General features: G+C 42.0%; 1 protein-coding gene across 8 annotated transcripts in view; it reads right to left on the bottom strand.

Moving 5' to 3' along the window:
- The window catches only part of szt2 (SZT2 subunit of KICSTOR complex), a 152,547-nt gene that overhangs the window by 106,635 nt on the left and 29,138 nt on the right, over window positions 1–16,774 (bottom strand). For 7 of the 8 annotated variants that reach the window (XM_028026733.1, XM_028026732.1, XM_028026730.1 and 4 more), the window contains exons 9-12: window positions 8,035–8,205; window positions 7,719–7,950; window positions 4,692–4,821; window positions 1,142–1,287 (exon numbers count right to left, since the gene is read on the bottom strand). In XM_028026733.1, coding sequence (XP_027882534.1) covers window positions 1,142–1,287; window positions 4,692–4,821; window positions 7,719–7,950; window positions 8,035–8,205 — 679 coding nt within the window. Of the gene's footprint in view, window positions 1–1,141; window positions 1,288–4,691; window positions 4,822–6,006; window positions 6,282–7,718; window positions 7,951–8,034; window positions 8,206–16,774 lie in introns of those variants that run through there. The other variant, XM_028026734.1, reaches the window with a different exon arrangement.

The raw sequence follows: 16,774 nt of genomic DNA, 5'->3' as shown, positions 1-16,774 counted from the left end.
CTGACTGATCAGGTTAAGTGCAGATAACCAGAGCAAAATTTGTACTTTAGCAGATATTTCTGCCATACCAGCTCAATTCAATTTATCTATATACTACAAAAGGAAAATGAGAATAATATTGACTGCATATTACAGTCTCACATGAAAGATGGGTGTAAGTGGTTAGATAATTTAGGGCTATAACGTGAGAAACCCCAAAGAATAAATTGTTTCCTGACCTGAGCCCACACCCTGAGCAAGTCTTAGATCACTGGTTTATCTAAGACAGGATGAAGAGAGTAACTCAATGAAAACCCCAAGGGAATCTCCAAGTCTGAAGGCTCTTTGCGGCATGTCTTTCTCTTCTCTCTCTTTCTTATTTACTGTCCATTTACTGCTACATAAAAGCCACAGCAGCCTTAAAAACATCTTTTAAAAAAAACAAAGAAAAAAAACAACAACTCTGGTTGACATGTCCAACGACTACAAATAAACTTTTTCCCTCAAACGTCTTTTTTTATTTCCAAAATATGTTAAGAAGGTATCAAATTAATTCCACTTGTATTTAACTGAATAGCTTCTTTTTGAACCATTTTAAACTCTCTATTGGCCAACCTACATTGCGCAACTGCTCAACTGAAAATTACTAATGACTTCCATAAGGAAGTGAACTGCCATGACTTTTTCATGGCAGCTGAATCCAGTTTACTCAAACTTTCTATCTTCCTTGAGCTTAGAGCAGCTGCTGATATAGCTCCCTACACCATCCTTCTTAATAGGTCATCTTCCTTTGTTATTAAACATAAGGCTCTTGACCGATTGCCCTCACATCTCTCTGGCTACTCTGTTCATTCAACCGAACTCCTTCAGGTCAGATGCCCTTCCTGTTACATCAGGTCTGTCGTACAGTTCCTTCTTTATATCATATATTCTCACCCCGTTGACAATGTATCAGCAAATTGAGTTTCCACTGATTTGTGTTATATATCCTGGAGTGCTTTTAGTCACTCTGTTCCCTACCCCTGAAATTCCCTCACATACTGTATGTGAAACATATACTCCACCATTATGTATTATTACCACCACTATCATGATTATAGCCACGTGAACCTTTATAAATCCAAATGATTTGAATATAAAGATAAAGAGATGTGTTCCTCACAAGTCATGTTCAAGGATAATAGCAATGCGGTGCATGTGTAACCATCGTTGCCAAAAGTTTGTGTCCATAGAGAGTATGGGTTTCCAGTATGACGCAAACTGGGACTGAGATGGGTCTTTGGATCCACTGTGCTGCAAAGACAAAACCTGAAGGAGGAGGACATAATGTAGTTAAAAAAGATTAACACAGAAAAGAGAGGCTGTTTTTGCTACTAGATAACCAGATTGGGAGTGTGAAATGGCTCTTAGCAATTACACTTTTCACCTGGGGGCCAGAACGTAGATCTGGCAACCTTTAATCAATGTTATATAAAGATGACAGATTGAAAAAAAATTCTGGAATTCAGTCATATACACATGTGGACAAAGTTGCTGGTACCCCTCTGTTTATGACCTCATAGTTTCCAATGGTCACTGAAATTACTTGAAACTGGCAGAAGACATACAAATCTACTAAAAACTAACCAGTAACTACAAATTTCTGAAGAAAGGGGCCTGCAACAGCGTGCATGTTCGTTGAAACCCAGTGTTCTGTTCTGATGCTGAAAATTAGCAACAATGCTAAGGTGAAGTAAAATGGAGCCAATAGCATGTGGAGTATTATTATTATGTTGACTAACATGGACTAACTCCATTCAGTATGAAAACATGCTAAAATTAGCTAAGAATTTAGCTAATTTAGCGAGCTTAAAGAGCCGCCGCCGCCGCCGCTAAGCTAATCGCCTTCGTTTGTTTCGCCCATATTCGGCATTTTTTGTTTTTTTTTTAAAAAAGGTTTTTAGCTAATTTTACCTAGATGTTGTCTGTACCATGTGTAGTATCAACAGCATGTCATTGACTTACTACATTCAGTATGTTAAACATCACTAATAAATTTTGAAAATCAGCTAAAATTCTCATTTTACCCTGAAGGATAATGTTAGCTTTATAGTAAAAACAAGCTGTATGCCTAACATTATCATCATATACTAGTCATAATGAGTGACTAGCATGTTGATACTACCAGAAGGATGAAGATTATCACTAGCATGTTAACTAACATAAAATTACTGCAGTCAGTGTGCAAACATTTGATTATAAGCTAAAATTTGCCAAAATGGAAAAGTTAGATTAATTGCTGTCAGTAGCACGTGAGTCATCTCTAGTATGTTGAGTTACAAACCTGGAATTATTCACTGACAGTGTTCTATGTTTCATCAAGACCTGCACTGACAATGTCACAGTGAAAAAGTGTATCTGGGTCCTCCCAAACAAAAAGGCATGGATGACTCGAAGTCCAGTGGCTGCTTAGAGCAAGGCAAGCTACTTTCAAGTGTGGGGACAAGGCTTGGCATGGAGCAACCTAAAGAGAGAGTTGCTCTTGTAGGAACTACAAAAAGAGAATTTAGGAGCACCTGGACAATAACAACAGCAGGCAGGTTTGGGTGGGAATCCAGCACATCAACTACAGAATCAGCCACTGAGCAGCTGAAGGTGACATTTCACTAGTGGAGAGGTTGAACCACTTTTTCGCTTGTTTTGAATCAGAGCCTCCAGTGGCAACTGTTCCAAATGCAGTAGTGCAATTAAGCACCTCTATTTTCAAGGTGGTAGAATGTGAGGGGAGACACTAGCTACAGTCTGTCAACCCCAGAAAGGCAGCAAGACCTGATGGTGTTCCTGGACCTGTGGAGAGGAACTATTTCCTCAGAGCAGAGCAGTTGGCTGGGGTCTTCACAAAATTTTTTAATCAGTCTCTGTCTCAAGCCAGAATCTCATCCTACCTGAAATCCTCCATCATTGTTCCCATTCCTAAAAAAATCACCCATCACCTGCCTGAACGACTACCAACCAGCTGCTCTCACCCCATTGGTGATTAAATGTTTTGAAAGACTGGTTCAGAGTCATACTCATTCATTCATTCCTCACACCTTTGACACACACCAATTTGCTTACAGAGCTAACAGGTAGACTGGGATGCTGCTGCCACTGTCCTGCATCCTGTCTTTTCCCACCTGGAGTACCGGAAGAGTTATGCCTCCTCTTGATTGATTTCAGCTCTGCATTAAGTACTATCCTCCCTGACAGACTGGTGTGCAAACGGTCAAACCTGGGAATCCCCCACATTTTTAATTAGGTTTTGTTTCAAAATTCTCCGGATGCAGGTATTCATATTGCTTCCTATTGCTTGTACACCTTTTCCTACCACATCTTTTCCTTCATTTCACCTCTGAATGTGTTTGGACACAGAGCTCTGTGAACAATCACCCATGACCTTTTGTGCAAGGTGTCAAAGGTCATCTTTTGGACCACTATCAGGTCAGCAGTCATCCCCATTATTGTTTAGCTTACAGAAATGGACTCAGGGACCATTTAAAGGCTTTTGCGAGTGTTTTGAATTAATTAGCTGATTAGTGTGTGGCACCAGGTGTCTTCAATACTGAACCTTTTCAAAATGGTTATTTAAATTATAACTTGCTAAGTTGCTTTATGTTTAAATCTATTTGGGGTTTTCCATGTCCTGGATGGCTGAGAACCAACAAGTAGATAGAAATAATGAAGATCTGAGAAGTATCATAACTTAATGCTTAAAACACCAAGATTTTTATAGAAAAATATCCAGATTTTTGTGTGTATGTTTTTAGAGGATCTATCTTGAAGATGGTAAGAAATAAAAGGATACATTTCTGTTTTTCTCTATCTCTCTGGTCTCAGCTCCCACACACTGAGCTGTTGGCTAGTTGTATTGCTTAGTCCTACCAGTTTCAAACTCTTCTCATTAACGTAAGAGTCAAAGAGCTAAATATAATTAAGATATTTGCTACCTTTGGCAAGGGGGGAATCTAGGCTTTTCCCAGATTTGGGTTCGACAGGAAAGAGGATAATGAGAGAGGGAAGATATGCGGCAAATGTTGCCAGGCCGGTAATCGAACCTGCGACCACTGGCACAAGAACTAAGGCACAGGGTTGTGCTTTGCCCCTGCGCCACCACAGCACTCCCCATTAGTATATATTTTTTAAATGTTTCTGTCAAAACACATTTCAAATGCAATGTCTGATTTCCATTGGTTAATTTGCTATACATTGTTATTTTTTATTAATTTTGTTTCAGTTTCAAGTTATTTCAGTGACCATTGTGGCTTTTTCGGTCATCAACAGAGGGGTATCAACAACTTTGTCCATGTGTGTATAGCCACCTAATTATCATCCCAAAGCAGTTTTTTAATGGAAGGAATCCTTTAAAAACAGGATTTAAAAACAAGTCTTTTTAAAATCCAGTGAACCATAGATTTTACAAAACACACATTTTATGTTCATAATCTCCTAAATTGGCATAAACAGGGTGGTCAGGTGGACTTCCATTAAAGACATTTGTTAGACCAATACAGTCTCTAACATACTGGTAAAATTTTCTCTGTGCTATTCACCTGAGAATACACTGCCTTAGCAGCTTGTCATCAAATTCAGCAGAAATTTTAAGTGAATGTAACCAACTCATCAATGTAAATGCATTTTGAAACATAAAAAAACATGCAGGATGGAGTTGTCCTGGGAAGTGTATTCCACCGTACCGGAGTTGTAGAGCCAGGAGGGATGTAGAATAAAGGGACTCCATTTTTGGTGCTCTCTGGAATCCTGTAGTTCTCGGGGATTGAATTGAATGACTGCAGATGCACCAACATCTGATCAGTTTGGTTGATGCTGGGAAAGACACATATATCAATGAAATACATGTCACCCATTTAAAAAATAATAGCCCTTAGTGCAGTCTTTCTCAATCTGTGGTCCGCGGGTGCCCCTTAGTGGTCCATGAGGTACATGTGAACAACCATTTATGTGCCGTGACGTGAGCTCAATGTGCGACGCTATAGCCAGCTTACCAAAGGATTGTGTTATAGAAAATGATGGAAAACTGGCTTAAAACTCTAACCCAATTTTGCTGGTTATAAATGATGCTCTGCTTTCAGTTCAACAGCAATTGTTACTTTTATTTAATCAAAAAATATTAAATTAAATTAAAATACAATAAATAAATACAATTGATAGAAATGGGATAATTATTTTTAATGGTGCAGAAAAGGATTTTTTGTTTCTTAAAAAGTCTATTTTTCTTTAATTGTGCTTCTAAATTATGAATAGCCCTAATTGTTATTAATGCACATAACACTTACTAGTAAAGAACAATTTCTTTTTTTATTTCTATGTGTTTGACATCATTAGAAAGCTTAGACTTTCAGAATCTGTAAGTAACTCAAAATATTCAACTAGATGTGTTCATGGCTTTGTGTGGGCAGTCACATTTACCAAACAGCATCACTCTTCTCATTAGGACGAACAAAGAAAACACCAATACATGAGTTAAGAGGCTAATATTTTCATTCCAGGTTGCATCATATATTTAGGCCTGTCACGATAAACAATAAATCAATTAATCAATCAATTAAATTAAAACTATTGATCTCATTTTAATTATCAGCTTTATCGTTTCTTCCGGCCTTTTTCTCTTTCTGTTGATGACACTGAATGAAAAAAGGCTCAACTTTGACCTCTCCCTTCCTCATTTCCTTAGTATAAAGCCCAGCGCACACTACACACACTATCTTAGAGCTGTCAGCCGATTGTCGGCCCATTTTCAAAACCTGAGCCCACAAACTAGTAGACAGAAATCCTAGGTATAACGGTTCGATCGGGTTCGGTCCTGCCGTGTGATGTCCAACAATGGGCACAAAATAATGGCTACAAGTCCAGTTAACTAATTTTAAAACCAGGTATTAATCAATGCTTTACTACAATCTACCTGCAGTGCATGTGGCTAGTGTCAGTCCTGACTGAATGAAAATCATTAGAACCTATTTATGTCACGTTAAAGAACAGCTGAAAAGTTACCGGGTTTATCAACTGCGGTAGCAATTTAGCTCCAACTCCTCCTCTTGTCATTTCTATATTCTTTGCACAAAATGTTGAATAAACAATGTTGTTTCCACATATCATCTCCAATGCCCGCTGGACTTTGGGTTGCTGTGAAGTAGTGTGGTCAAGGATCAGCAAGATGAACAAAAAAACAGCATCAGCCTCCGGTTCCAGATTCTTCTGATGACTTATTTGTTACTTTTGACTCTGACAAGCCTCTCTGGCTTCCAAGAACTCACTGTTTTTATAGCCAATTGGCAACACACCTGTACTTGAGTGAATCAAGCCTCAATTAAACAGGTAAAAAATAATTTTAAAAAATCTAAACAGAGAAACAAGAATAAAATTCTTAATCTAATTTACAAACTCATCTACATAATGAAAGGGTCGGCAAAATAAACAATGTAATACAAGGTAACTCAAAATATTACTTTATAGAAAAACAAACAAAGCAATACTCCAAAGAAAACCCTCTAATTGGTAGAATCCAGCAAAGTAATCAATGACATCATTCAGCCATTTAAGCAGGAAATACTGGGCCGGCCCCTCACATGCTCATGCCCTGCTGCAGATCTACAAGGGACAAACAATGGTGAGTAAAAAGGAAAACAAATACCATGAATATACTTTGAACCAAACTAAACAAGTTCAACCAATAGTCCAGAAGTAGTAGCTTTAACCTAAACATATAAATAGATGGAAACTGCAACATAATGATAACACAAACAAACCCGGGATAGTAAGTGAAGCAAAATTGCAAACTAATGTTTAAATTTAAGCATTATGAATCAGAAATAAGAATAAGGGACAAGTGGTGAACAGAAACTGAACCACTTTGTCACAGTTGTGCCGTGTCAGCTGTTTGGGATTTTCCTCTATAATTTCCCCTCAGAAAGCACTGAGGGGAATCTGTGCTTTCTGATTGGCTACCTGTCACATTCAACAGGCTGCCTTAACTCTCCCAGTCAGGGAAAACCCCTGATTTAGATCGAGTGGCCACGACGATCTACCGCAACACACCATAAACTACAGGATGATCGGTTACAAAATCACAGGCAACAATCTGAGAGAACGGCCAACGTTCTAAGATTGTCGTAAGGGGAAAATCAGAGCAAAAAATCATGTAGTGTGAACTATTGCATCAGGTAGTCGGATGTGCCAATCTTCTCTATTTAAATCTAATTATTACTGAAGGGCAATATAATATACAGACTTCATAATCTGCACTCTTTTGGTTGAATGCAGTATTTATTTCCACTTTGGCTTTATGTTGTTTAGTTTTTATTCAAGTACATTTTTTGTTAATGGAGACTGAGAATCCATTTTATTTTTGTTTTTGGTTGTTTTGATTATTTTGTTTATCAGTTCCATGTTAAGTGTTCTTATAATAAAGTGTATCTATCTTTGGCAGGAAATCGCATGCATTATTACGTCATTTTCATTAAATCAGTGTAAAAAGGTCTTCAAACAATATTATCATTTTTGAGACAATTAATCGCTTAGCAAAATTTGTTATCGTGACAGGCCTACATATATTAAGATGTGTTATCACAACGCGGGGGCAAATTCAGGTTAGGTGGTCCATGACTATTTGTTAAATGGCTTAAGTGGTCCTCAGCCTGAAAAAGTTTGAGAAGCATTGCCTTAGTGCTATGTAATGTCTGAGAAGAAACCTTGAGCAACAGTACCTCTGAAGTGTGTTCCAGAAGCGCCGGATGACAGAAGTGCGGTAGGGACTGGTGATGGGCTTCCGCTGTGTGCAGCTGATATCATGCAGGATGTCATAGCTGCCTTCCATTGTCACCTCCACCTTAGTGCTTCTGTTGGACGAGTCCAAAGGCCAAGTGGCAGCCGCTAGGTACTCAATATGCATGTTATGTTTCCACAGTAGAGCCAACTTCACCTCCAGCTGTGTCCCTCCTAAAGGAAACAACAGCATCTACTCTGAACATCTTGGTGAGACTTCAGGTCTCTTAAATGTCAGTACTGAAAAGAGTAATTTACCTTTGGTGAGGCTGATGTCTCTGATGGTGTAGCCTTCTCTCAGTCGCACTGAAACCACACTTATTAAATCTGCATGGACTTCTTTCTCTGTGTGCTTCTTCCTCCGCATGACCAGGGCTGGATTACCACTGGCTGACACTAGGTGCTCATTGAACAGTTTGTCCTGGGAAACTACAACATCAACAATTTTGTGGGTTTACTCATCATCAGTATTGAGAAACCCTACAAATTAGTGTCAATGCAGGTTGATATGCATCGTCAGCTCATTTGCACACTAAACATTTTTTTTCTCTTTTTATTTACATTATTTATTTTTTTCTTTTTTCTTTTATTCTAATCGTATAAACAATGTGATTTAAAAAGAACTACCAATAAAAACGGTTCAATAGCATTTCACTTGAGTGCTTTTTCTGAAAAAAGTTACACAAGTAAACTTTCTCAAAATTTTACTTGCACTTCTGTTTTGCATTGTGACCTGCAAAACAGTTCACAATGCAACTGTGAACTGTTTGTGATCAAACAATTAGTTTGAACACAACTAATTGTTCTTAATTTAGTCTTAAATCTTAATAATTTTAGAGCTCATTTGGTTTAATTTAAAACATTTTCAAAGCAAATCTTGAACCTTAAGCTTACCTGTTCACTGTTAGTGGCACCCATGAAGTTTAAGTACAGAATATTAACTGAAGCAAATTCATCAAGTAAAACAACTTTGTAATGCAGATAGCTTTAATTTGCTGTTTTGATGCAAAACAGCAAATTATAAAAACATTTAAAAAGATAAACATTATAAGTAAAACAGAAAAACATTATGTCAATGGTATTGGCAAACTTTGCTGCAAATCAGTATGGAAACCCAATTTGGCACCGATGTTGCAAATCACAAATAAGGATTTGCAACAGGATCACCTGTGATGAACTGCCTCCACCCATGTGACATGAATTATCCAATGAATGATCATGTTGGTGTTTTAAAAGCCACCTGTTATTCCCTCTTCATGTGTGACAACGGTAAAGACAAAAGAGCTGTCTAACGACACCACAAATCCTATTATTTGCAAGCACAAAACCTCCAAAGGGTATAAAGCAGGTGCCCTGTCACTTTTAGATGTGATTCTGCTGCACCACACCTGAATAGAATAATTAGGTCATTAAGAGTCTGGAGAACTTCTCTACACAAGGAGGACGTCATTAAGCCATTTCATTCCAGTATTTTGTACCTGTGGCACATCTAAAAACTGCAGGACAGCGGCCCCTGAGAACTGGAGTTTGACACCTGTGGTATAAAGCCATCTCTAAAGGCCTTGGTATCCCTGTAAAGTTATTAAGATGTTTTCCAGGGAGACTTCCGGTGGACTGCAAGATGGAGTAGACGCTTTTTCTGAAGCTCCGCCTCGAACATTACTACTCTATTAAATTTCACTTTGTGTTTGTTAATCCAATAGTAGCTATAGTGCTGCACTGGAACCACGACCAGTTAGTCAGACGATGACCAGCAGAACAAAAAAAGAAGAGCAGAAAAAAGACGAGGGGAACATCATGGCTGTGCTAACGGCTACGTTAGTTGACCACAAGAAATCCCTTTGTGGCGTTCACTAAACTCGAAACAAAACTGGAGCGCTTTGAATCTACCATTTCTACCCACCACCAATGGATTTCATCACTGGAGAATGTGGCCACTATCATGAACGATGACATACAGGCAATTCAAGCTGAGCTAGCTACGGTGACTGGAGAGAACAACAGACTGAAAGCTAAGCTAATTGACTTGGAAAGTAGGAGCCGCTGCAACAACACTAGGTTGGTGGGACTTCCTGAAGGTATAGAAAGATCGTATTCAACAACATTTTTCTCTCAACTACTTCTGGAGGTCTTCAGGGAAGATACGTTGAAAAAGGCTCTGGAGCTGAATCGAGCACACTGGATGCTAACGACGAGACCGGGCCCCGGTGAGAAATCCAGAGCTGTAATCGTGTGTTTCCACAACTATCAAATCAGGGAGCTCATTAGACGCAAAGCCAATGAGCTTTGCCTCATACTTCAACTTATGAGGCAAGTTGAAGTACAAGGGTACCTCGTTTCACATTTTTGAAGATTACTGCCCGGAGGTCTTACAGCAGCGCTCAGCTTACTGCGGGATCATGATAGAACTGTATGGTCGAGGACTCAAGCCTGCATTGCGCTACCCAGCCAAACTATTCATCATGACCGAGAATGGGAGTGGAAGGTTCCTGGCTTCACCTGAGGATGTCAAGAGCTATGTTGGTTCTCTTCATCCGCCCAGCTCTAGCCCACGAGTGGAATAATTATTAGTTGGATCCAAGCTGTTTATTTGTGGTATAATACTAGCCACTTGCAGAACTCAGACAGTTCTTTATAGCTTGTTTAATGCAAAGCTGTCTCTAGAATTTCTTTACTTTATTATTATTCTTCCGATTAACCTGTACAATTAAAATTAGCCCTGGACTTGATTACTTTTATAGAGATTGAACTAGAATGCCCTGATGACCAATAGACTAAAGGGCCAGCATATCTATCCTGATGTGTATTATGCTATTATGTTGATTTTACTCGGTTAAGGAGTTTTTCAGAAGTTCTTCTACAGCTACATTGGTAGAATTTGTGGTTGTCTGGTTTGCCCTCCAACAATAGAATAGAATAGAATAGAAGTACTTTATTCATCCCAGCAGGGAAATTACTTCGCAGTTACAGCATAGAGAGAAGACACAATAACAACTACCACTGAGTAGTAGTTGTAGATAAAATAAAAAATAAAAATAAAATATAAAATGCTGTTAATATAAAAAGCAACTTAGAGCAGTTCTTGCAAAGATTCAAAAAATGTAGATACAGTATGTATATGTAAATATATGTACAGCTAGTGTGCCACAGTGCAGTTGTGCGAAATTGGACTGATTTGTGCAGAACAATGATTTAGCTTTTATTGTACAGTGAGATGGCATGTGGCAGGAAGGATTTCCTGTATCTGTCCCTACGACAGCGGAGCTGGAGCAGCCTATGTGAGAAGGTGCTCCGCTGTCTGTCCACTATGTGGTGGAGAGGCTGCTGTTTATTGTCCATAATAGACAGAACCTTCTTCAGTGTCCTCCTCTCCACCACAGTTTCCAGGGACTCCAGCCTTAGTCCCAGTACAGAGCCAGCTTTCCTGATGATTTTGTCCAGTCTATTAGAGTCGCTGGCTCTGATGCTGCTTCCCCAACACACAGCAGCAAAGAAGATGGCACCGGCAACAACACTGTGATAAAAGGTCTCCAACATCTTGCTGCACACATTGAAGGATCTCAGCTTCCTTAAAAAATAGAGTCTGCTCATCCCCTTCTTGCACACAGCGTCAGTGTTAGATGCCCAGTCCAGTCTGTTGCCTATTACAACTCCCAGGTATTTGTAATCCTCCACCTCCTCCACCACTTCCCCTTTGATCTTCAGTGGCCGTGAAGGTATCTTCTTCCTTCTGAAGTCAATCACCATCTCTCTGGTCTTACTAATGTTGAGCCTCAGGTGATTCTGGTCAGACCACTCCACAAAGCCGTCCACCAGTGTCCTGTACTCCCCCTCCCCCTACACCCGACAACCGCTGAGTCATCAGAAAACTTCTGTAGGTGACATGACTCAGAGTTGTACTGGAAATCAGTGGTGTACAGGTTGAAGAGAAAGGGTGAAAGCACAGTTCCCTGTGGAGCTCCTACGTCACTGACCATCACATCAGACAGGACACTGCCCAGACGGACAAACTGTGGCCTGCCTGTCAAGTAGTCAGTCACCCAGGAGATCACTGAGTTGTTGACACCCATCCTCCGCAGCTTCTCACCCAGCAGCAGAGGCTGGATGGTGTTGAAGGCACTGGAGAAATCAAAGAATGTGATTCTCACAGTGTCTCCTCCACCATCCAGGTGCGACAGTGCTCGTTGCAGGAGGAAGATGACGGCATCGTCAACTCCTAAGTGGGGCTGGTAGGCAAATTGCAGGGGGTCTAGAAACGTCCTCACCCGAGGCCTCAGCTGGGCCAGGACCAGTCTCTCCATGACCTTCATCATATGAGATGTGAGAGCAACTGGTCTGTAGTCCTCTGGGTCGGCTGGCCTTGGCTTCTTGGGAACAGGAACCACATGTGATGTCTTCCACTGCAGCGGGACTCTCTCCAGCCTCAAGCTCAGGTTGTACATGTTTGCCAGTACAGGGGCCAGCTGGATGGAGCAGGTCTTCAGGATCCAAGTTGTAATGCCATCGGGTCCTGCAGCCTTCCCCTGGTGTAATTGCTCCAACTGTCTCTTCACCTGGCCTGTAGTCACCGTTAGCTGGGAGTAGGTGTTGTTGTCTGCAGTGGAGATGGGGGAGGGGGGAGGAGTGGGGGACTGAAGGAGAGGTGGTGTGCTGGAGAATGCCAGTAGGTGGATTGAACAACTTGGGGCAGTGTGGATGTGTGGGGGGATGGTGATGGTAGGGGAGTAGCAGGAGGTGAGCTAAACCTGTTGAAAAACTGGTTAAACTGGTTTGCTCTCTCCAGGCTCCCAGATGTCTGTATGTCCTTCCCCTTCATCCCAGCGATGTGCTTCATTCCTTTCCACACATCTTTCACACTGTTCTGCTCGAGTTTGGACTCAAGCTTCCTCCTGTAGTTGTCCTTGCATGTCCTCAGTGTCTCTCTGAGTTCACGCTGAGCTATCCTCTGCTCCTCCTTATCTCCAGACCTGAAAGCCATCTTCTTTTTGTTTAAAAGTGCCTTCAGGTCACTGGTAATCCAGGGTTTGTTGTTGGAGAAGCAGCGCACGGTCCGGGCTGGCATGACAGTGTCCTCACAGAATCTGATGTATTCCGTGATGCAGTCAGACATGTTGTCGATGTCCTCCCCATGAGGCCCACAGAGCACATCCCAGTCTGTCGACCCAAAGCAGTCCTGCAGTGCCTCAGCTGCCTCCTGTGTCCACCTCCTCACCGTCCTGCTGCGCACAGGCTGCCTACTCACTAAAGGGACATACTTGGGAGTCATCCTTACCAAGATGTGGTCCAACCTGCCAAGGGGGGGCAGGGCTGTGGCGCTGTATGCATCTTTATCATTAGCATACAGGTATTAAGGTATTAAGCAGGCCAAGCTCCAGTACAAACAGCAGATTGAGGAACATTTCATCAACAACAACCCCCGAAGCATGTGGAGAGGCATCAGAACCATGACGGACTACAAACACAGCACTCAGCTCCCACCCTGCCTGACACCTTAAACAGTTTCTTTGCCCGCTTTGACACGGCGGGCAGCAGAGAAGCCGTACATTTACCCCAACTGGAAGAGCAGCACCAGCCCCTCGTCCTACAGAAGCATCAGGTGATGGCCACCTTGAGGAGGATCAACACCCACAAAGCTACAGGACCGGACAAGGTGTCAGGCCAGACGCTGAAAACCTGCGCCGACCAGCTGGCAGGAGTGTTTCTGGACATTTTCAATCTGTCCCTGCAGCTCGCCACGGTTCCTGAGTGCCTCAAGTCTTCCACCATCATCCCTGTACCGAAGAAGAGGTCCATCACCAGCCTGAACGATTACCGGCCTGTCGCTCTGACCCCGGTGATCATGAAGTGCTTTGAGAGGATTCTTCTGAGGTACATCAGAGACTTTATCCCCGCAAACCTGGACAGCCTTCAGTTCGCCTACAGAGCGAACCGGTCAACAGAGGATGCTGTCTCCATCACTCTGCACACAGCCCTGACCCATCTGCAGCATCCCAACACCTACGTCAGGATGCTATTTGTAGACTTCAGCTCAGCATTTAACACCGTCATCCCAGACAAGCTGGTGCTGAAGCTACTCGAGGTGGGGCTGCCCGCTTCACTGTGCCACTGGATCAGAGACTTCCTCACCAACAGGCCTCAGGTGGTGAGAATAAGTGGCTCAACATCGTCCCCACTGGTCCTCAGCACAGGCACGCCGCAGGGCTGTGTGCTCAGCCTAGCTCTCTTCACCCTGTTTACACACGACTGCGTGGCCATCCACCCCACCAACACAGTCGTGAAGTATGCGGACGACACAACAGTAGTGGGTCTCATTTCAGACAACAACGAGACCCACTACAGAGAGGAGATTCTGCAGCTCACTCAGTGGTGTTCAGCCAACAACTTGGTGCTGAACACAGGGAAGACCAAGGAGGTCATTGTGGACTACAGAAGGTCCAGGAAGACGGATCACACTCCCCTTCTCATAGATGGAGAAGTGGTGGAATGTGTAGACAACATCAAGTTCCTGGGCCTTCACATCACGTCTGACCTCTCCTGGAACACAAACACCTCCCACCTGGTGAAGAAAGCACAACAAAGGCTCTTCTTCCTCAGGAAACTGAGACGGGCTGGACTTTCCTCACGGCTGCTCGTGAACATTTACAGGGCGATGATCGAGAGCATCCTCTGCCTCAACATGACTGTGTGGTATGGTAGCTGCACAGCATTGGAGAGGAAACAACTGACACGGGTGGTGAGAACAGCACAAGGCATTGTGGGATGCCCCCTCCAAGACCTGGACTCCATTTACACAGGCCGGGTCAAGAAGAGAGCTGGATCCATAGCCATGGATCCCAGCCACCCGAGCCATAGACTGTTTGTGCCGCTGCCATCAGGCAAGCGGTACAGGAATATATGGACTACAACAAACAGACTGAGAAACAGTTTCTTCCCCACAGCCGTCAGAGCCATTACTCCCTGCTGCCCCCCCCTCCCACACATATCATAACCTCGCAGTCATACATATATATCCCCCACCCCCACACAGTCATATTGTTCTGCATTTTGCACTGTCACATTATCTGTACTTTGCCATAATTGGACCTGCTACTACTTCTTTGGATGGTTGAGTGCCTTTAGTTAATTTAATTTAGTTGTATATATTGTTATTATTATTATTGTGTGTTTGCTTATTTTTACTGTATATATTTGACCTTTTGCACGGGAGCTGCAATGGAAATTTCGTTGAATTCTGTTCAATGACAATAAATGCTATCTATCTACAGGAGATCCAGCATTTTGTTTTCCCTGGTGGGACAGTCAACATACTGCTGGAAGTTGTGTAGCGCTTTGTCCAATGAGGCATGGTTAAAGTCACCTGTGATGACCATGAAGGCGTCCGGGTGGCGTCCGGCCACAACAAGTGACCATTCTGATTTTGGGAGGAGGAAAATGTTGGTCTATAATGAAGGAATTCTCGCAGGGGATAGAAGATGCCCTGCTGTGCGATGGACACTTAAATTTTTGTCTTTGCTTTAAAGGAGGTCTGGGTCCAGATGCATGTGTTTTTAGTCATGGTATGTCGTGAGTGTGTCTCTTTTTTTTTTTCCTTTCTTCTTCTCTCTCTACAGTTGCCGGCCAACAATATGCCAAGTAGGCTACCAGTCTCCTTTCAGACAAAATCGGACTGCCATACTGCAATGTATATACCTCTTTGGGAATAGTAAGGTATGACCAACACAGGTAATAATTTGAGGGTTGTTTCGTGGAACGCGAGAGGTTTGGGAAATGCCACCAAGATTGCTAAGGTCATGGCTCATTTGCAGCAACTTAAAGGGGACATATTCTTCTTACAAGAGACACACCTTCGTAATAGGAAGATAATGTGATTTAAAAGAAGTTGGATTAGCCATGTATTTCATTCTAGATTCAATGCCAAGGCTCGAGGAAAAGCCATACTTATTTGTAATAATATTATGTTTGAACAATACAAAATAATAGTGGACATGGAGGGTCGTTTCATAATTGTGTTCGGTAAATTGCAAAACTCTCTGGTGATGCTAGCTTGCATCTACAGTCCAAATTGGGATGATGGTACCTTTGTGTCTAGACTCTTTTCATATATGCCTCATATTGAAAACTATTATTTAATTTTAGGGGGACTTTAACATGATCCAGGATGCCCTTTTGGACAGATCCTCAAAAAAACCCAGTCTCATTATCTAATGCTGCTAAAAGTTTTAAGGTTTTTAAAACTGAGTTGGGACTGGTGGATCCATGGAGACCTGGGAACCCGGCACTTAAGCAGTTTTCCTTCTTTTCCCATGCCCACCGTACCTATACACACATAGATTTCTTGCTTATTGATATCAGACTGCTCTCTAAAGTAAAAGCCTGTGATTATCACACTATAGCTATATCCGACCACTCGCCAGTCTCCTTAGATTCCGAATTGCTCTGTCAATCCCGTTGTTTTAAATTTTGGAGATTTAATTCTATACTGCTTACCGAAGAGGACTATAAACTGTTTTTAAAAAAATCAGCTTTCACTTTACTTCGATCTTAATGATTCACCTGATAAATCGAGAAGCACCCTCTGGGAAGCCTCAAAAGCATATATAAGAGGTCAGTTCATTAGCTTTACTTCTAATTTGACAAGGAAGAGGTTACGTCACCCCAATGACTTGCTGAATCAGATTATATAGGTGGATTCTAGATATGCAGCCAACCTGGATCCTGACCTTTATAATGAGCATGTAAAACTCCAAACCGACTTCAATTTGACTACATCTACAACTGCTCTACTTCAGCTGACCAAGAAAAGGCAACGCTTTTTTGAATCTGGCGACAAAGTCAGATTCGCTTTCCAAGCACGAGCCCAGGCAACCTCCAAATTAATCCCATTCATCAGATCAGCTACAGGGGAAATTCTCTCTGATCCCAGAAAGATAAATGATAGATTTGTGTCATTCTATTCAGAACTGTATGGCTCCCTAAGTCTGCCCTCATCACATGATAT

Source organism: Xiphophorus couchianus, chromosome 9 (genome assembly GCF_001444195.1).
Source record: "Xiphophorus couchianus chromosome 9, X_couchianus-1.0, whole genome shotgun sequence".
Classification (NCBI taxonomy): domain Eukaryota; kingdom Metazoa; phylum Chordata; class Actinopteri; order Cyprinodontiformes; family Poeciliidae; genus Xiphophorus; species Xiphophorus couchianus.
This window is presented reverse-complemented; position numbering and strand designations above follow the sequence as displayed.